The 20,350-nt window shown below is 44.6% G+C and overlaps 1 protein-coding gene across 1 annotated transcript in view; it reads left to right on the top strand.

The window, feature by feature from the left end:
- LOC115106870 (copine-8) overlaps window positions 1–20,350 on the top strand; it is a 132,418-nt gene that overhangs the window by 94,864 nt on the left and 17,204 nt on the right. The window contains exons 11-14 of the mRNA XM_029630041.2: window positions 1,250–1,325; window positions 6,549–6,602; window positions 6,710–6,771; window positions 17,911–17,957. Coding sequence (XP_029485901.1) covers window positions 1,250–1,325; window positions 6,549–6,602; window positions 6,710–6,771; window positions 17,911–17,957 — 239 coding nt within the window. The remainder of the gene's footprint in view (window positions 1–1,249; window positions 1,326–6,548; window positions 6,603–6,709; window positions 6,772–17,910; window positions 17,958–20,350) is intronic.

Below are 20,350 nucleotides of genomic sequence, written 5' to 3'. Positions count from 1 at the left end.
TCATGCAAGCGGTCAGACAAGTGAAAATTATGGTCAGTAAAGAAAACTTTAAGCTTGTCTCTCAATTTAAGAAATGTGTCAATACTTTGTCCTTTGATACTTTGTCCTTTGCCCATGTCATTGCATAATGCAGAAAATACACGAGCGTTCAGAAGCCTTGCTTTAACAGTTAACCATTTTCACTGTAGTGTCCAAAACATATTTCAAGCTGTCAGGCATTTCCTTGGCAGCAGGAGCCTCTCTGTGGATGCTGCAGTGTACCCAACTCCACTACTACTACCACTCCACTATGTCTCCCTGTCATGGCTTTTGCACCATGAGTACAGATACCAACACATTTTGACCATCAACGTTCATTTGATGTCACAAAGCTGTCCAGTTCTTTAAAAATATCCTTTGACCCTCCATAAACGTAACAGACATATACCAGGAGCTGTGCCAGGCCGGCCACCTCTGTTGACTCATCCAGCTGTAAACGCATAGAATTCACTGGCTTGTATGCGAAGCAGTAATTGTTTTTAAACATCTCCTGGAATGTCACTGATGCATAGTGAAACAGTGTTGTTTGATGAAGGCATTGTCTGTATAGTTTTTGGCCTTCTCCCCCAGCATTGGTCCCAGCCATATCCGCGGCAGCAGGAAGAATTAAGTCCTCCACAATAGTATGGGGCTTGCCTATCCTAGCCACTCGGTTGCTCACCATATAAGACACTTTTAGCCCCTTCATATGAATGGTATCTGTTGCTTTCATGTCTTACTACTCGAAAGTCATCTTTGTTCTCGCTCAAAAAACTCTTGTGGCGTATTTTTCAAATTGTCATGTTTCGTTTCTAAATGTCTGTGCAAGAGTGAAGGTTTTCTGCAAGAGAGTAACGGTTAAGGTGATTGGATGTTAATTATTTGACTAGACTACCTGTATTTGATCTGTGGTGTTATTTCGCTGAATTTTATCTTTGGCAGTGAAACGAGGCTACTTAGGCGAGGGGAGAAAAAAAACTCACCCAAATCTATAGCCCCGTTGGAAAATATAAATGTATTGTTTGAAAATGTGAAGCGAAAACAAAACATATAATCATCTATTTCTTTACCCAAAAAATGTGACTTACATTTTTATTTGGCGTACCCCCGACGGCATTGCGCGTACCCCTACACTAGACTATCTGGTGAGGGGTTGACTTTATAATGTGTGAGTTGTGTATTTGAAATGCTATGATTATACTAATGATTGTTTCGTGCGTTGTGTCCTAAGCCATGACTTCATAGGAGAGTTCACTACCAGCTACAGAGAGCTATCCAGAGGCCAGTCCCAGTTCAATGTGTATGAGGTAAGTCTGTGTCTGTCTCTGTGTGTGTGTGTGTGTGTGTGTGTGTGTGTGTGTGTCTACATGTGTGCATGCGTCATGTTTATATATGTAGGTGTGCTTGGTGGAATGGGATATTATTTATCTCTATTCGCTTAACGTCAATCACCTACACAGAAGCACATTTAGTAAATCTCCTCTGGAGCGATTCGTCATGGCATTTCTCCTGGAATTTTAATTAACGGAGTTTGACGTAAAGTGAGGGAGTTTTGATGGATGGCCAGCCCCCACACTCCGTCTCCTAAGATAAGACTGTACAGTTGTTCATTAACAAACAATATCCTGAGTGGGAACCACACAGGGGGACCCTTATTTTAAGTAGTTGGTGTTTGTCTAATGGGAGAAGGAAGACACACAGACACACACTGTGATTGTGTGTTGTCATTCCAGATGCTGGCACTGGGACATGAGAATCTATCGTTTCCCAAGTCACAGCTCTTGGGTCCTCACATATTCTCTGGTTCGTTTTTTTTCCTTCGCTGTAAATTGTACAATTTAGGAGAGGAGGTTCCACATCACTGCTGTCTGTGTATGTGTTCCTTCTTCCCTTCACCATCTGTCCAGCTGTTTAACAGTCATCACCCAATGCCCAGGATGGGGCCCGATCTGTTGTACACACACACACTGCTTATGGTTGTCCATCGTGCCCAACGATCACCATCTTCTCCTTTACTTGTGAAACATGCACGCCGCTTGTGAGAAGCTCCCGTCTCCCTGGTCCTCTCTGTCTATCTGTTGACTTGATGTGACATCTACTCTTGCCAGAGTAGTTACTGAACACAACAAGGAAAACCAAGTGTCACTGTCCTTGTCTGTGTATTTTTTATGGTCGTGCACAACCGTGGAGGGCGTGATAATATCCATTTTATTTTACAAGCCAGATGCAATAAAACAGCTGGTCTGCCCTTCAAAGGCAAATGTGCCCTTCCTTACTTATTTCCTCCAATCTCCACCAAGGATGCAGAGGGTTGTAAATCCTGTGTAATTTGGGCTGTGTCCCAAATAGCACCCTCTTCCTTTATTCACCTTATTCTGGGACGTTACAGTGATGGTGGCGAGTTAGTTGCAATTGTGTTTCTATTTCCGGCAACGTTCCCGTGACGCTAGCGCATGCAAAAGTGGTACTTTTAAAGCAAATCCAATTGCATTGGTCACATACACCTGGTTAACAGATGCTAGTGTAGTGAAATGCTTGTGCTTCTAGTTTTGACAGTGCAGCAATATCTAACAAGTAATCTAACAATTCCACAAAAGCGACCTAATACACACAATCTAAGTAAAGGAATGGAATAAGAATATATAAATATATGGATGAGTAATGGCCGAGCATCATAGGCAAGATGCAATAGATGGGATGAGTAATGCAAGATATGTAACCATGATTAAAGTGGCATTGTTAACGTGACTAGTGATCTATTTATTAAAGTGGCCAATGATTTCAAGTCTATGTAGGCAGCAGCCTCTCTGTGTTAGTGATGGCTGTTAAACAGTTTGATGGCCTTGAGATAGAATCTATTTTTCAGTCTCTCGGTCCCAGCTTTGATGCACCTGTACTGACCTCGCTTTCTGGATAATAGCGGGGTGAACAGGCAGTGGCTCGGGTGGTTTTTGTCCTTGATGATATTTTTGGCCTTCCTGTGACATCGGGTGATGTTGGTGTCCAGGAGGGCAGGTAGTTTGCCCCCGGTGATGTGTTGTGCAGACCACACCACTCTCTGGAGAGCCCTGCGGTTATAGGCTGTGCAGTTGCCATACCAGGCGGCGATGGAGTCCGACAGGATGCTCTCAATTGTGCATCTGTAAAAGTTTGAGGGTTTTGGGTGACAAACCTGACTAACCGGTGTCTGTATGTAGCCTCGCTAATTTTATAGCCTTGCTACTGTATATAGCCTGTCTTTTTACTCTTGTTTTATTTCTTTACCTATTCTTTACCTATTGTTCACCTAATACCTTTTTTGCACTATTGGTTAGAGCATTTCACTGTAAGGTGACAAATAAACTTTGATTTGATTTGAAACCAAATTTATTCAGCCTCCTGAGGTTGAAGAGGCGCTGTTGCGCCTTCACCACACTCTCTGTGTGGGTGGACCATTTCAGTTTGTCCGTGATGTGTACACTGAGGAACTTAACATTCCACCTTCTCCACTGCTGTCCCATCGATGTGGATGGTGTTGCTCCCTCTGCTGTTTCCTGAAGTCCACGATCATTTTCTTTGTTTTGTTGATGTTGAATGAGAGGTTGTTTTCCTGACACCACACTTCAAGTGCCCTCACCACCTCCCTATAGGCTGTCTCGTCGTTGTTGGTAATCAAGCCTACTACTGTTGTGTCGTCTGCAAACTTGATGATTGTGTTGGAGGCGTGCGTGGCCATGCAGTCATGGGTGAACAGGGAGTACAGGAAGGGGCTGAGCACGCACCCTTGTGGGGCCCCAGTGTTGAGGATCAGTGAATTGGGGATTTTGTTTCCTACCTTCACCACCTGGGGGCAGCCCGTCAAGAAGTCCAGGACCCAATTGCACAGGGTGGGGTTCAGACCCAGGGCCTCATGCTTGATGATGACCTTGGAGGGTACTATGGTGTTGAATGCTGAGCTGTACTCAATGAACAGCATTCTTACATAGGTATTCCTCTTGTCCAGATAGGATAGGGCAGTGTGCAGTGTGATGGCGATTGCGTCGTCTGTGGACCTATTGGGGCGGTACGCAAATTGAAGTGCATCTAGGGTGACAGGTAAGGTGGAGGTGATATGATCCTTGACTCTCAAAGCACTTCATGATGACGGAAGTGAGTGCTATTGGGCGATAGTCATTTAGTTCAGTTACCGTTGCCTTCTTGGGTACGGGAACAATGGTGGCCATTGTGAAGCATGTGGGGACAGCAGACTGGGACGGGGTGAGATTGAATATGTATGTAAACACACCAGCTGTGTTGAGAGCTTGATGGGTTTACACTGACAGAACCACGCAAAGTCCTAAAATCGATCAACATGACAAGCATTATATGTTCAGTACGAGGCTGTCACCAAAATTGGATGTAGAGGAGGAAGTTTTTAGAACAGCAATATTTTTTGAACACCAACCTCCACGTCGATCTGAACGTACCTTTGGAGCCTCATACGACCTGCATCCCCCTTGGCTTGGCTACGATGCGCCACTCGTGAAGAAGTGTTGTGGGTTGTTGGTCAGGCAGTCATCAGTGACGGGTAAGCCAAATGCTTGAACACTTTGCTTGCTCTCATTTTGTCTCTCCATTTGCAACCAAGCTTTACTTCCTGACTGATGTCTTGATGTTGCTTCAATATATCCACATATTCCCCCCCCCCTGATGCCATCTATTTTGTGAAGTGCACCAGTCCCTCCTGCAGCAAAGCACCCTCACAACATGATGCTGCCACCCCCGTGCTTCAAGGTTGTGATGGTGTCCTTCAGCTTGCAAGTCTCCCCCTTTTCCTCCAAACATAACGACGATCATTATGGCCAAACAGTTATATTTTTGTTTCATCAGACCAGAGGAAATTTCTCCAAAAAGTACGATCTTTGTCCTCATGTGCAGTTGCAAACCGTAGTCCGGCTTTTTTATGGCGGTTTTGGAGGACTGGGTTCTTCCTTGCTGAGCGGCCTTTCATGTTATGTCGATATAGGACTCTTTTTACTGTGGATATAGATACTTTTGTACCTGTTTCCTCCAGCATCTTCACAAGGTCCTTTGTTGTTGTTCTGGGATTGATGAGCACTTTTCGCAACAAAGTACGTTCATCTCTAGGAGACAGAGCACGTCTCCTTCCTGAGCAGTATGACAGCTGACGTGGTCCCATGGTGTCTATACTTGCGTACTATTGTTTGTACAGATGAACGTGGTACCTTCTGGTGGTTGGAAATTGCTCCCAAGGATGAACCAGACTTGTGTTTTTTCTGAGGTCTTGGGCTGATTTCTTTTGATTTCCCCATGATGTCAAGCAAAGAGGCACTGAGTTTGAAGCTAGGTCTTGAAATACATCCTCAGAAAAACCTCCAATTGACTCAAATGATGTCAATTAGCCTATCAGAAGCTTCTAAAGCCATGACGTCATTTTCCAAGCTGTTTAAAGCCACAGTCAACTTAGTGTATGTAAACTTCTGACCCACTGGAATTGTGACACAGTGAATTATACGTGAAATAATCTGTAAACAATTGTTGGAAAAATGACTTGTGTCATGCACAAAGTAGATGTCCTAGCTGACTTGCCAAAACTATAGTTTGTTAACAAGACATTTGTGGAGTGGTTGAAAAACTCGTTTTAATGACTCGAACATAAGTGTATGTAAACTTCCGACTTCAACTGTATGTACATTGCAATTCTTTCGAATGAGCGGTCGTTCATGTGCAAAGTAGTCACATTTCCATGATCATAGTTATCAACTGTATGTACGGAAGTGGAATTCCTTTGTCTGTCCCTTGTAAATTTGCAATTTTGTGTAACAAGCCGTCATATCGTTTTTTTCCACTAGGGACTTTTCATTTTGTTGTACTCAATGTGTAAGATATCCTGTGTGTGTTTGTGTAACTCTGTGTGATTGCTTATTTAGTCAGTTAGTAAATAAATAATCAATTAATTTGTACATTGCTGATTCATCATTTATGCTAGGATTCATGCAGATTTCCAACAATTTTGCGACATTTAGAATGAGACCGAAGGTAAATAAGAATTCATGAAACGACTGTGACTGATGTAATAGATATTTATATCTTTAGAGTTTAGTCGGGAGATGTTAAGTAACTTTTCCCGTGGTGTCCTAGATTACTACCTAATTAATTGTCACATGATTAATTGAATTGCATAATAATTGAAAGCGGTATGTAATTATTTGATAAAATAACAGTCATCCACATTAATGATAGTCAAGACACGACAGTGCCATTTAGGACTTATCGGATGTTTCCTTCCAGAGGGTTTGTACGGCCTGCTGACCTCCAAGGTTTCATTTAACACACGGCCTGCTGACCTCCAAGGTTTCATTTAACACACGGCCTGCTGACCTCCAAGGTTTCATTTAACACAAGTTAACACCGCTCCGATTTAAAACACTGTCTGCTGCACTTTCAAGTCAAAGATTGCATCATTAAGAGGGAGAGCGAGACAAATCTTTGTGTATCACTGTTTTATAATCAGACTATCCATGTGTGTGTTTGAACTGTTTTGTCTACAGGTTGTAAATCCAAAGAAGAAAGGAAAAAAGAAAAAATACCTCAACTCTGGAACGGTAAGCCACAACGGAAACTGTCCAACTAAAACATTGATTTGAGCTTGGTTTAGTCATGGTCTTTATTGTAAAAGCCCGTTCCATCCTTGTATCAATATTGTCTCCAGGTAACACTGCTCTCATTCCTGGTGGATATAGAGGTCACCTTCCTCGACTACATCAAAGGAGGGTGAGTGACAGAACCTCCAGCGTTCCCTTGTTTATTCATATAGAAAAGAGAGAGACGACGAGAAAAGAGAGAGACGACGAGAAAGAGGAGAGAGATTGACAAGGTGTGCAGATGTGAAGTCCGGTGGAGGGGGACGTGAGGAGAGTGAACTGTGTGCCTGTGTTCATTCCGTCCCTCTAGTCCATGGCTGAATGGGTGATGGTGGCTGAGTGTGCACAGTGGTGTGTTGCGGAACACCCACCCACTCACACACACACACACACACACACGTTATGACTTTCATAAGACGCACAGCGGAAGGCTAGTCAGGCTAGCTTCTCCAGAGCATGGGTCAAACAGTGAAACAGGGAGAGAGGGAAAGGTTTAGAGAGATGGGGAGAGTCAGAGAATCAGAGAGACCGAGGGAGAGAGAGTGAGCGAGGTCTATGAAGAAATGAGAGACACAGAGTGGACATTTCGACAGCAGCACTACTACAGTCCTCTTATGGCCTGTTCTTGGCAACACGTCTCATCTAAAGGTCATGGGTCATGTGTAGTATTGTACTACAAGGCGTGGCTAGGTAGGGGAGCAGAATAACGTGGTGCATTGATGCTTACACAGTCGGAGCTCTCTCAGTATTTCGTTGAGCATTTCAATTGTCAATGGCAGTCAGAGGAGAGGAGAGTTTGGCTCTAACCAGAATAGAAAGAGGAGTGGGAGGCCCCGGTGCACAGCTGAGCAAGAGGACAAGTACATTAGTGTCTAGTTTGAAAAACAGACGCCTAACAGGTCCTCAACTGGCGGCTTCATTAAATAGTACCCGCAAAACACCAGACTCAACGTCAACAGTGAAGAGGCGACTCCGGGATGCTGGCCTTCTCGGCAGAGTTCCTCTGTCCAGAGTGTTATTTTTACCCATCTGATTCTTTTCTTTTTATTGGCCAGTCTGAGATATGGCTTTTTCTTTGCAACTCTGCCTAGAAGACCAGCATCCCAGAGTCACCTCTTCACTGTTGATGTTGAGACTGGTGTTTTGCATGGAATAGCCTTCATCTCTCAGAACAAGAATAGACTGACGAGTTTCAGAAGAAAGTTCTTTGTTTCTGGCCATTTTGAGCCTGTAATCGAACCCACAAATGCTGACGCTCCAGATACTCAACTCGTCTAAAGAAGGCCAGTTTTATTGCTTCTTTAATCAGAAAAACAGTTTTCAGCTGTGCTAACATAATTGCAAAAGGGTTTTCTAATGATCAATTAGCCTTTTAAAATTATAAACTTGGATTAGCTAACACAACGTGCCATTGGAACACAGGAGTGATAGTTGCAGATAATGGGCCTCTGTACGCCTATGTAGATATTCCATAAAATATCAGCTCTTTCCAGCTACAGTAGTCATTTACAATGTTAATGTCTACACTGTATTTCCGATCAATTTGATGTTATTTTAATGGACAATTTTTTTTTGCTTTTCTTTCAATAACAAGGACATTTCTAAGTGATCCCAAACTTCTGAACGGTAGTGTCATAAAATAGAAGTTTGTCACATGCACAGGATACAGAAGGTGTAAACGGTGCGGTGAAATGGTTACTGGCATATACAAATGCTGTATCATTATTAGACGATGCTTACTTACCCAGACGCACATCTACAGTGCATTTGGAAAGTACTCAGACCACTTGACTTATTCCACATTTTGATATGTTACAATCTTATTCTAAAATGGATTAAATCGTTGTTGTTTTTTTTACACCCAATACCCCATAATGACAAAGCAAAAAGGGGTTATTAGAAATATTTAGCAAATTCATATAAAAACATACCACATTTACATAAGTATTCAGTCCCTTTACTCAGTACTTTGTTGAAGCAGCTTTGGCAATGGTTACAGCCTCGAGGCTTCCTGGGTATGATGCTACAAGCTTGGCACATCTGGATTTGGGGAGGTTCTCCCCATCTATTCTCTGCAGATCTTCTCAAGCTCTGTCAGGTTGGATGGGGAGCGTCGCTTCACACCTATTTTCAGGACTCTCGAGAGATGTTCGATCCGGGCTCTGGCTGGGCCACTAAAGGACATTCAGAGACTTGTCCCGAAGCCACTCCTACGTTGCCTTGGCTGTGTGCTTAAGGCCATTGTCCTGTTGGAAGATTAACCTTCGCCCCAGTCTGAGGTCCTGAGCACTCTAGAGCAGGTTTTCATCAAGGATCTCTCTGTACTTTGCTCCATTCATCATTCCCTCGATCCTTATGATGTTTCCACCACCATGCTTCACCGTAGGGATGATGCCAGGTTTCTTCCAGACGTAACACTTGGCATTCAGGCCAAAGAGTTCAAATTTGGTTCCATCAGACCAGAGAATCTTGTTTCTCATGGTCGGAGTGTCTTTTAGGTTCCTTTTGGCAAACTCCAAGCAGGCAGTCTTGTGCCTTTTACTGAGGAGTGGCTTCCGTCTGACCACTCTACCATAAAGGCCTGATTGTTGGAGTGCTGCAGAGATGGTTGTCCTTCTGGAAGGTTCTCCCATCTCCACAGAGGAACTCTGGAGCTCTGTCAGTGACCATCGGTTTCTTGGTTACCTCTCCTGATTGCTCAGTTTGGCCGGGCAGCCAGCTCTAGGAAGATTCTTAGTTTTTCCAAACTTTTTCCATTTAAGAATGATGGAGGCTGCTGTGTTTTTGGGGACCTTCAATACTGCAGACATGTTTTTTAGTACCCTTCTGTGCCAAAACTGATCCGTGCCTCGACACAATCCTGTCTTGGAGCTCTACGGACAATTCCTTCAACCTCATGTCTTGGTTTTTGCTCTGACATCCACTGCCAACCGTGGGTCCTTATATAGACAGGTGTGTTCCTTTCCAAATAATTTCCAATCAATTGAATTTACCACAGGTGTTTTTTTTAAAACTACATTTATACATTTGCAAAAGCGTCTAAAAACCTGTTTTTGCTTTGTCATTATGGGGTATTGTGTGTAGATTGATGAGGGGGGGGTGGATGATTTACTCCATTTTAAAATGAGTAACGTAACAAAGTGTGGTAAAAGTCAAGGGGTCTGAATACTTTCTGAACACACTATAGATAAGTGAATGCGTCACTATTGTCTAGACATGTACACATGTTCATGAAATACAATAGATAGCCGTAACGTAACCACCCCCAGACACACCTGGCTAACTTGATGGGTCATGTAATCATCTGGCGAAGTGGAGTCTTTTGTTTAAACATGTAGCTAGCTAGATAAATAATGAACCATAATCCCAACCCATAGCTACAGTACAAACAGATTGTCATAGCTAGCCACCATGCATGAAATGCTGTAGTATGAATCCGCACGTAGCTAAAGCTAACAAATTCGGTTCAATATTAGCTGGCTAACATTAGGCTATAACTAGCCATTTCTGAGATACAAATGCTATTACTACACAGATCATACACATAACATTGGCTAGCGAGTCAGCAAGCTAACGTTCGCTAGCTAGCGACCATTACACTTTAACTTGCCATGAAAACGACTTTCTGACCAAAAAGTATAATATCTGAAAATGTAGCTAGACTCTTACCCGTATACATGGATTAAGCTTCATGGCAGACTGTCTTTTCTTTTTGGTTTGTAGTTAGCTACAGCTTGTTTGGCCCATTGTGTCAAGTCACTGCGGTTCACACTGACCATGTGCAGAAAGTAGTCCATCACAACTGAATTTTTTCCCCACAACTTATCACTGATCTTTGCCGATAGTTCCTTCTAAATTCAAGGCAGCAATGTTGTTGAGAACTGTAGAAACTCTTTTTTTTTTCTCCATGGTTAACGTTATATCTTTCAAAAAAGCCACGGTAGCAAGGACTGCCTACACCTACTGAGCAGCTCATGTTATGGATAGAAGTGTGCTACATGATAGACCAATCCCAAACTCATCTCTCTGCATGTCCAGCCCATCCATTATCTCAGCCAATCATGGCTAGCGAGAAGGTTCCGGACTTTTTCCTTGGCTAAACCAACTAGGCTCGTAATTGTATTCGTATTTATAGATACAAGTTTGTTATTAAGGCACATGAAAGTTCACATGTTCCAGAAGGCATTTCTGCCAAAATGATGCATGGGCTACAGATACTAAGACAGAGGGGTGCTGTTTGCCTCGCTCGGATGCTTTCTCTTGTGAAATAGATTCAGCCTCTTGCAAATTGAAAAAAGAAACATTCTTACAATTATTTTTTCTTTCGTGTCTATCATCGATTTCCTTCAATGTAAAAATGTTTGGGGGAAGCCTGGCTTCTATTAGCATCCTAAATACACACTATTGTGTGTGCTGAATGCCATTACACTTAACACGCTTAACAGTTCCTTTCCATTGAAATGGTGGGTGCACTGTTCAGATGCTGGACTTATTTTTGAGTAGACCTATTTAACCTACTTTTTGAAGTGATTTGTTTGACAATTAGATTGAACAAATCATGACTGGCTGTGTTCATGAGACAATAAAAGGTAATACATTTTTCAAGTGAAAGTACATGTATTTTACTATAAAAGCCATTTAAAAAAACACACAGGAGGTCCTGTAAAAAAGAAAAATGGAGACCCCCTCGAATGTTATAGTTGAACTCGCACTCTGTAGGGCACTTTCAAGTTAATTTACTGCTGTATGCTAATACCCTTATATGCCAAACCTAAGCTATGCTCTGGCCCCCCTTAAACTGGGTCTGTGCTCATTCAAAATGTTCTGGACACACCACTGCATAGCACCACCTGGAGTTTGATGCTATCGTCTCAAAATCTATTTATCTGAGCAATTGTATTGGTATAAAATAATATCCCAATTTTTTTAGCATACAATATACAGTAGCTTGTATTATTTATTTATTTTATACAGTTTTTTTGCTCATCTTTGTCAAGGGTGCCAATAATTGTGCACCTGACTATATGTAACACAATGGCCATTGGCCACGGTGATATGGAGGTGTGACCATCACTGAATGGAGCCTGTGGATGCATGTAATATGTGCTGATTGTACACTGAGTATACAAAACATTAAGAACACCTGTTCTTTCCATGATGTCGACTGACTAGGTGGATCCAGGTGAAAGCTACAATCCCTCATTGATGTCACTTGTTACATCTACTGTTTTTAAAGGATGTTTAAGCCTTGAGGCAATTGAGACATGGATTTTGTATGTGTGCCATTCAGAGAGTGAATAGGCAAGACAAAATATTTAAGAGACTTTCAACAGGTAGTATGTGCCAGGTGCAGTGTCCCATGTGTATCAAGAATGGTCCACCTCCCAAAAGGACATCCAGCCAACTTGACACAACTGTGGGAAGCATTGGAGTCAACATGGGCCAGCATTACTGTGGAACGCTTCCGACACCTTGTAGTCCATGGGAGGGGGCAACTCAATGTTAAGAAGGCATTGTTAATGTTTTGTACACTCCGTGTATACTGATGTGGTTTATTGTGTATGAGTGTGATGGAGGTCAACCGTGTAATTGCAGACAAGTGTGTAGGAGGCAGGAGTTAACTTTTTTTTACTCTGCTTGTGTAAAATGCATACACGAAACTAGGTCTTACTGAATGTTGTAGAATAAGAAGCACTTTCCTAACTCTTAACATTTCATGTTTTTTTTGACAGAGTGGGCCAGGGCGGGTGAGTGGTGTGCACCGATGTTCGTGTGACTAAGTGAAGTGGAAAGTGATGTTTTTTGCTGTTTTGAAGCCTAAATGGACGATAATGGACCATAGTGCTCATGTTTTATAATAACTGTGGCATGCTCCACCCCCTCGTGTCTCTGCATCTGTCTGGGCTTGTTTGCTAAGAAATAGCATGTTGCTGTGATATGTTTCCTCGACACTGAACAAAAATATAAATGAAACGTGGAAATAAAAGATCCCCGAAATGTTCCATATGCATGTATTTTTCAGAAAATGTTGTGCACACATTTGTTTACATCCCTGTTAGTGAGCATTTCTCCCTTGCCAAGATGATCCATCCGCATGTGGCATATCAAGAAGCTGATTTAACAGCGCGATCATTACACAGGTCAAGTGTGCTGTTTTGTCACGCAACAGAATGCCACAGATGTCTCAGGACTGTCCACTTGAACGTCCATTTCTCTATTGTAAGCCGCCTCCAATGTTGTTTCAGAGAACTTTGCAGTATGTCCAACCGGCCTCACAAGCTTCGACAACGTGTATGTCATTATGTGGGCGAGGGGTTTGCTTGTGTCAACCTTGTGAACCAAGTGCCCCATGGTGGGGTTATGGGCAGGCATAAGCTACGGACAATGAACACAATTGCATTTTAGCGATGGCAATTTGAATGCACGTGATGAGATCCTGAGGCCCATTGTCATGCCATGCATCCGCCGCCATCACCTCATGTTTCAGCATGATAATGCACATCCCTATGCCGCAAGGATCTGTACACAATTCCCGGGAAGCTAGGGCCTCCCGAGTAGCGCAGCGGTCCAAGGCATTGCATCGAAGTGCTAGAGGTGTTACTACAGACCCGGGTTCATTCCCGGGTCTGTAGTACAATTGGCCCAGCGTCGTCCAGGTTAGGGGAGGGTTTGGCCAGTGGGGCTTTACTTGGCTCATTGCGGTTTAGCGACTCCTTGTGGTGGGCCGGATGCCTGCGTGCTGACCCCAATCGCCAGTTGAACAGTGTTTCCTCCAACACATTGGTACGGCTGGATTCTGGGTTGAGCTGGCGGTTGTTAAGGAGCGTGGTTAGGGGCGTCACGTTTCAGAGGACGCATGACTCCACCTCTCCCAAGCCCATTGGGGAGTTGCAGTGATAAGACAAAATCATAATTTGGAGAGAAAAAGGGGGTAAAATACAAACATTTTTCATAAAAATGAACAATTCCTGGAAGCTGAAAATGCCCCAGTTCTTCCATGGCCTGCATACTCACCAAACATATGTCACCCATTGAGCATGTTTGGGATGCTCTGGATCGACGTGAACGAAAGCGTGTTCCAGTTCCCGACAATATCCTGCACAGCCTTTGAAGAGGAGTGGGACAACATTCCACAGGCCACAAACAGCCTGACCAAATCTATGAGAAGGAGATGTGTCGCACTGCATGAGGCAAACGGTGGTCACACCAGAAACTGTCTGGTTTTCTTATCCACGCCCTTACCTTTTTTTAAGGGATCTGTGACCCACAGATGCATATCTGTATTCTCAGTCATGTGAAATCCATAGATGAGGTCCTAATGTATTTATTTCAATTAACTGATTTCCTTATATGAACTTGAACTCAGCAAAATTGTTGTATTTTTATTTTTGTTCAGTACATAATCCCTTTTATTTTCTTCTCTGTTCTTTCTCATCTGTTCTTTTCTCGTCACTTTTCATCCCCCATCTCTTCTCAAGCAGCACACAGCTGTCGTGTGTGTGTGGAATTGGGACCCTCATTCAGTGTTAATGTATTAACACCAGTTGTTATATACAAAGGGATTAACACGGTCCATTTGAAACATAATTAATCCAACCTTCTGTTCTGCTCGTGTTGCTTTCAAGTTGTTTTATTGCGTCAATGTTCCCTTAATGGTTGCTGGTGGTATGTAGGCAGCATGTAAACAATCAGTCTTTTTCTCATCCTCCGCCTTCTTTCCTTCTTCTTCCTTCTTCTCTAAACTTCCACAGTGCCATCACCACTGCAAAGTACCGTGGTTTGTCATACATTGTCAGAGCCTAGTCCAGTTGAATCACCCAGGGCTTTAACATTAATACTAGGAATGGATCTCCCTCTCTCTCTCGCTCTCTCGCTCTCTACATCACATCTCTCTCTCTACATCACATCTATCTCTGCATCTCTCTCTCTCTACATCACATCTCTCTCTGCATCTCTCTCTCTCTCTACTTCTCTCTCTCTCTACATCTCTCTCTCTCTCTCTCTCCTCCTCCTTACACGCCATTGTGTGTTCTCTCCAGACAAGGTTCTCTCTTTCTTTCCCAGACATTTGTATTTTTCTGTGAATTGGTCATCAGCTGGCTCTGTGGCTGGCAGGGTTTTTTTTCTCTTCCTGCCCGGAGGCAATCTGAAGCAAATAAATGGAGCGCTGTAGAGAAAGGTACTGCACTGATCGCCCCTGGGTGATACTATCAGATAGGAGACATAGACATGAGTCAAGATTTGTGTGTGCCTCATCCCCTGCACTGATAGCTTCAATATGGCACACACTCCTCCACTCTTTCTTTTTTAAGCTTTATTTAACCAGGGAAGACATTGGGATGACATGTTTTGTTTCCAAGTGAGCTCATGTAGTGTCTCTATAGACTGCATCGTCCCTTACAGTTGTGGATATGGAGTCCTAAATGATGCATGAAACAATCAATTAGCCTCAGGACCAGTGCTAATTACTCCTACCGGGTTTCCCAGGTCTACTGGCAGGGGCCGATGGATGCCACTAATACAATAACGCTCCTACAGTAGTACTATTGACTTATTATGAATCATTAACCATAGACAAGGCTGGAAGGGACAGTAGTGTTGAGTCTCTGTTAGATGTTTGTTTAACATGAGAAAATCTCTTCCCCTTTCCTCTCCCCTCCTCCCACTCCCCATCTCCTCTCTTCCACTCTCCTTTCCTCCTCTCCTCTCTCTGATAATGATCCAGCTAATAACACAGTCAGATATGAACAAAAAGGTAATGGTTTGCCAAGTCCTCGTAGTCACTTCCTTAGTGATTTCCTGCTTTACTGTTTGTTCCGAAAATCTTACTTGAGAAGAGTTGACTTTCTATCCGTTATTTGAATGTTGCTTTTCGATAACGTTTCAAGGCAAACTAAAAAAAATCGCCCATATTAAAAGTTACATTCGCTCGCGCTCTCTCTGTGTTGAAATAATAGCTTTTTGGGTTTGAGCTGGGTTAAAGCAGTAGAAACAATAAAGTGTCATCCCCGCCCCTGTTTCGGTAAGATGCTGAGGGACGGGGCTGGAGAAATGTAAACCGTCTCAAATGTATAGACAGATCTATGGATGCAAGGCCGGACCATCCATGATATCAGAATTCTACTTTTAACCATGTTTTGAGGCTATACAGTGTTTAACATTTTTTTACTTTGTTTTGTTTACAAACATTGGTTCACAAACGAGCTTATATTTTCGGTACTGATGGGGGTACAACAGTTGAACTAAGCTCATGAGTTATTTACAAGTTATATTCTTTAAGAATCCATGGGTACATATCATACATAAAATGTATGTAGCAACTGCTGATTGCCCCTTTAAGATCAGAAGGGGCTGGCTAGTTTTCCTGGAACGTGCGCTGCCAGGGGCAACACCTGGAGCCAATGGGGTGATGTTTCACTCTTACCTCACTGTGCACAGTCATCTGTGATTGGTGCAGAAGCTTCGGCTGACCTTTAGCGAGAGCCCTCTGCATTCTAATGTGAATAATTAGATTGCATCTCTGAGTTGGACCTCCTCTGATTTACAGTCTTTGAATTATGTTGAAATAACTGAGTAATATTTTGTTTCAGACTGGGATACATTTCTCTGCTCTTTTTTTCTCTCTTTCTCTCTCTTTATCCATCTCCTTCCCCTGTTTCTGGCTGTCCTCACACTCTCTGAACAAGGTGGAAACTCTCGCTGTGTGTGTAATGTGCACGGGTGCGTGTGTGTGGAGACATCCATAATTCAGCCTGGCGGGCCACTGTCTGTCTATCTCCCTCTTGGCACAGAGAGCTGGACTAGATATGACTCCAATGCACGTCTGTCTGTCTGTGTCTCCCTCCCTCCCTCTTGGCACAGAGAGCTGGACCAGATATGACTCCAACACACCACTGTCTCACCTCCTCTTCTCCTTGCAGACTTGTCCCTCTGTTCATTTCTCACAATATTAAACTTGCCTCCTCTCCACTGACTTCTGCAGCGTACCAATGCCCTTAAATATTGAGTGGTACTGTACATCTTGGCACTGAATTATACAATGGGGGGAACTTGAAATCATGTAACATGACTTACAGTACAATTCAGTGAAGTTAAAAAATAAAATAAAAATCTGTTTGGTGCAGGATAGCCCAGAATAACGTGCACGTTGACATACACTACCATATGTAACTTTTTACCCCAACACAAATATTAGTTAAGAAATGCGCTCAATGGCTTCCGGGTTGAGCGAGCAGTGTGTCAAGAAGCATTGCGGCTTGGCAGGGTCGTGTTTCGGAGGACGCATGTCTCTCGACCTTTGACTCTCGCGAGTCCGTACGGGAGTTGCAGCGATGGGACAAAACTGTAACTACCAATTGGATATCACGAAATTGGGGAGAAAAAGGGATGCGCTCAAACACATTCTTAGCAATGCAACCCGAAGCGTAAATGAGCGATTTTAAGACAATGTGTGATTTAACTCCGGGGGAATGATGCAAGCATCCCTCTGCTCCTTCCTTATTCCTCCCTCCTCTCATCCTCCCTCTGCCCCCCTCCACCCCTAGACTCTATCCTTGATGCAGCCTCTGCCCTAACATGAAGTGACAGCTCTGTACTTCAGGCATCACTCCCCACCCACCCCTTCCTCTCCCAGCATTAGACCCAGGCTGTGTGTGTCAGTGTGGACTAGAGTAGCGCAGAGCCCGACCTGGGCCCTATACTTCCATACCCACCTCATGGCTCCTATCCTGACCTGAACCACAGCTAACGCAGGCAGAGTGGCTCGGAGCTGGGGAGAGGAGAGCACAGAGCCCCTGGTCTGGTTCCTCCCCCTCCCTCACAATGAGTAAACCGGCTTCTTCAGGTCTGCTGCACTGACGTGTGTCTGCGGGCTGAGCAGTGCACTCCGCATGGCGTCACAGGATGACCAGTCCAATGGTTCCTTACAGTACATGATCTATTCAAATACAGGCGGTGGTGGAGAGGGCAAGAGGCTGTGTGAGCCACAGGGCACGGTACCTCAGCACTGTGTGCACTGACCTGTTGAACCTGTTTGTCTTGACTTCTTGGGAAATACTGTAAATAGTGAAGGATTAGACAGTTTTCTCTCTCTCACTCTCTATTATATTGCATTTAGTGTCCTCGGGGACCAAGGACAAGGAGAGGTTTTAACTGATCGGCTTGCTTGAGCTATGATAATCAGAACATTTATTGTGTTTACTAAAGTTCATTAAGCCGTATGTGTCTGCGGTAAACAAATAATTACCCTCCTTTTGCTTTTGCCTTCCAGGACCCAGATTAATTTCACAGTGGCGATTGATTTCACCGCTTCAAACGGTGAGCCACACACACACACACAACACTTCTCCTAATGCTCGACCAGGGCTATTTTAAATGTGTGCAGATGGGGAATAAAGTGATCTGTAATAGCCCTCTCCATTATGTCAGGGCTCATACCTAATGCTGTCAGAGATCATAGCATAGTGGTGATAACAGGAACGATTGTGCCTCTCTTATCCATTTTAATGTGTACCTGTTATAGCAAGGCTGGAAGGAAATGACCTGGGTCATGAGCTCTTAGACGTTATAGTGAGGTTGACTGGGACGATCGCATCTCTTAGACAACAACAACAACAACAGATGGTTCAGTTCAAACTTAGATCCACTGATGACTCATAAGGGTTATTGCTTCCTTGTTTTTATTTGACGAGGTCCAATATGCAGGAGCTGATGTCATGGATGCCTTGATAAGCTCCTTTCCTGAGGACGGCTCACCTCTCACAGTTCTGGGCGACTTTAACCTCCCCACGTCTACCTTTGACTCATTCCTCTCTGCCTCCTTCTTTCCACTCCTCTCCTCTTTTGACCTCACCCTCTCACCTTCCCCCTCTACTCACAAGGCAGGCAATACGCTCGACCTCATCTTTACTAGATGCTGTTCTTCCACTAACCTCACTGCAACTCCCCTCCAAGTCTCCGACCACTACCTTGTATCCTTTTCCCTCTTGCTCTCATCCAACACTTCCCACACTGCCCCTACTCGGATGGTATCGCGCCGTCCCAATCTTCGCTCTCTCTCCCCCGCTACTCTCTCCTCTTCCATCCTATCATCTCTTCCCTCTGCTCAAACCTTCTCAGACCTATCTCCTGATTCTGCCTCCTCAACCCTCCTCTCCTCCCTTTCTGCATCCCTTGATTCTCTATGTCCCCTATCCTCCAGGCCGGCTCGGTCCTCCCCTCCTGCTCCGTGGCTCGACGACTCATTGCGAGCTCACAGAACAGGGCTCCGGGCAGCCGAGCGGAAATGGAGGAAAACTCGCCTCCCTGCGGACCTGGCATCCTTTCACTCCCTCCTCTCTACATTTTCCTCTTCTGTCTCTGCTGCTAAAGCCACTTTCTACCACTCTAAATTCCAAGCATCTGCCTCTAACCCTAGGAAGCTCTTTGCCACCTTCTCCTCCCTCCTGAATCCTCCTCCCCCTCCCCCTCCTCCCTCTCTGCAGATGACTTCGTCAACCATTTTGAAAAGAAGGTCGACGACATCCGATCCTCGTTTGCTAAGTCAAACGACACCGCTGGTTCTGCTCACACTGCCCTACCCTGTGCTCTGACCTCTTTCTCCCCTCTCTCTCCAGATGAAATCTCGCGTCTTGTGACGGCCGGCCGCCCAACAACCTGCCCGCTTGACCCTATTCCCTCCTCTCTTCTCCAGACCATTTCCGGAGACCTTCTCCCTTACCTCACCTCGCTCATCAACTCATCCCTGACCGCTGGCTACGTCCCTTCTGTCTTCAAGAGAGCGAGAGTTGCACCCCTTCTGAAAAAACCTACACTCGATCCCTCCGATGTCAACAACTACAGACCAGTATCCCTTCTTTCTTTTCTCTCCAAAACTCTTGAACGTGCCGTCCTGGGCCAGCTCTCCCGCTATCTCTCTCAGAATGACCTTCTTGATCCAAATCAGTCAGGTTTCAAGACTAGTCATTCAACTGAGACTGCTCTTCTCTGTATCACGGAGGCCCTCCGCACTGCTAAAGCTAACTCTCTCTCCTCTGCTCTCATCCTTCTAGACCTATCGGCTGCCTTCGATACTGTGAACCATCAGATCCTCCTCTCCATCCTCTCCGAGTTGGGCATCTCCGGCGCGGCCCACGCTTGGATTGCGTCCTACCTGACAGGTCGCTCCTACCAGGTGGCGTGGCGAGAATCTGTCTCCTCACCACGCGCTCTCACCACTGGCGTCCCCCAGGGCTCTGTTCTAGGCCCTCTCCTATTCTCGCTATACACCAAGTCACTTGGCTCTGTCATAACCTCACATGGTCTCTCCTATCATTGCTATGCAGACGACACACAATTAATCTTCTCCTTTCCCCCTTCTGATGACCAGGTGGCGAATCGCATCTCTGCATGTCTGGCAGACATATCAGTGTGGATGACGGATCACCACCTCAAGCTGAACCTCGGCAAGACGGAGCTGCTCTTCCTCCCGGGGAAGGACTGCCCATTCCATGATCTCGCCATCACGGTTGACAACTCCATTGTGTCCTCCTCCCAGAGCGCTAAGAACCTTGGCGTGATCCTGGACAACACCCTGTCGTTCTCAACTAACATCAAGGCGGTGGCCCGTTCTTGTAGGTTCATGCTCTACAACATCCGCAGAGTACGACCCTGCCTCACACAGGAAGCAGCGCAGGTCCTAATCCAGGCACTTGTCATCTCCCGTCTGGATT

This window comes from Oncorhynchus nerka, linkage group LG23 (genome assembly GCF_034236695.1).
Source record: "Oncorhynchus nerka isolate Pitt River linkage group LG23, Oner_Uvic_2.0, whole genome shotgun sequence".
Classification (NCBI taxonomy): Eukaryota; Metazoa; Chordata; class Actinopteri; order Salmoniformes; family Salmonidae; genus Oncorhynchus; species Oncorhynchus nerka.
The sequence above is the reverse complement of the archived record's forward strand: the minus strand, read 5'-3'. Positions and strand labels throughout refer to the sequence as shown.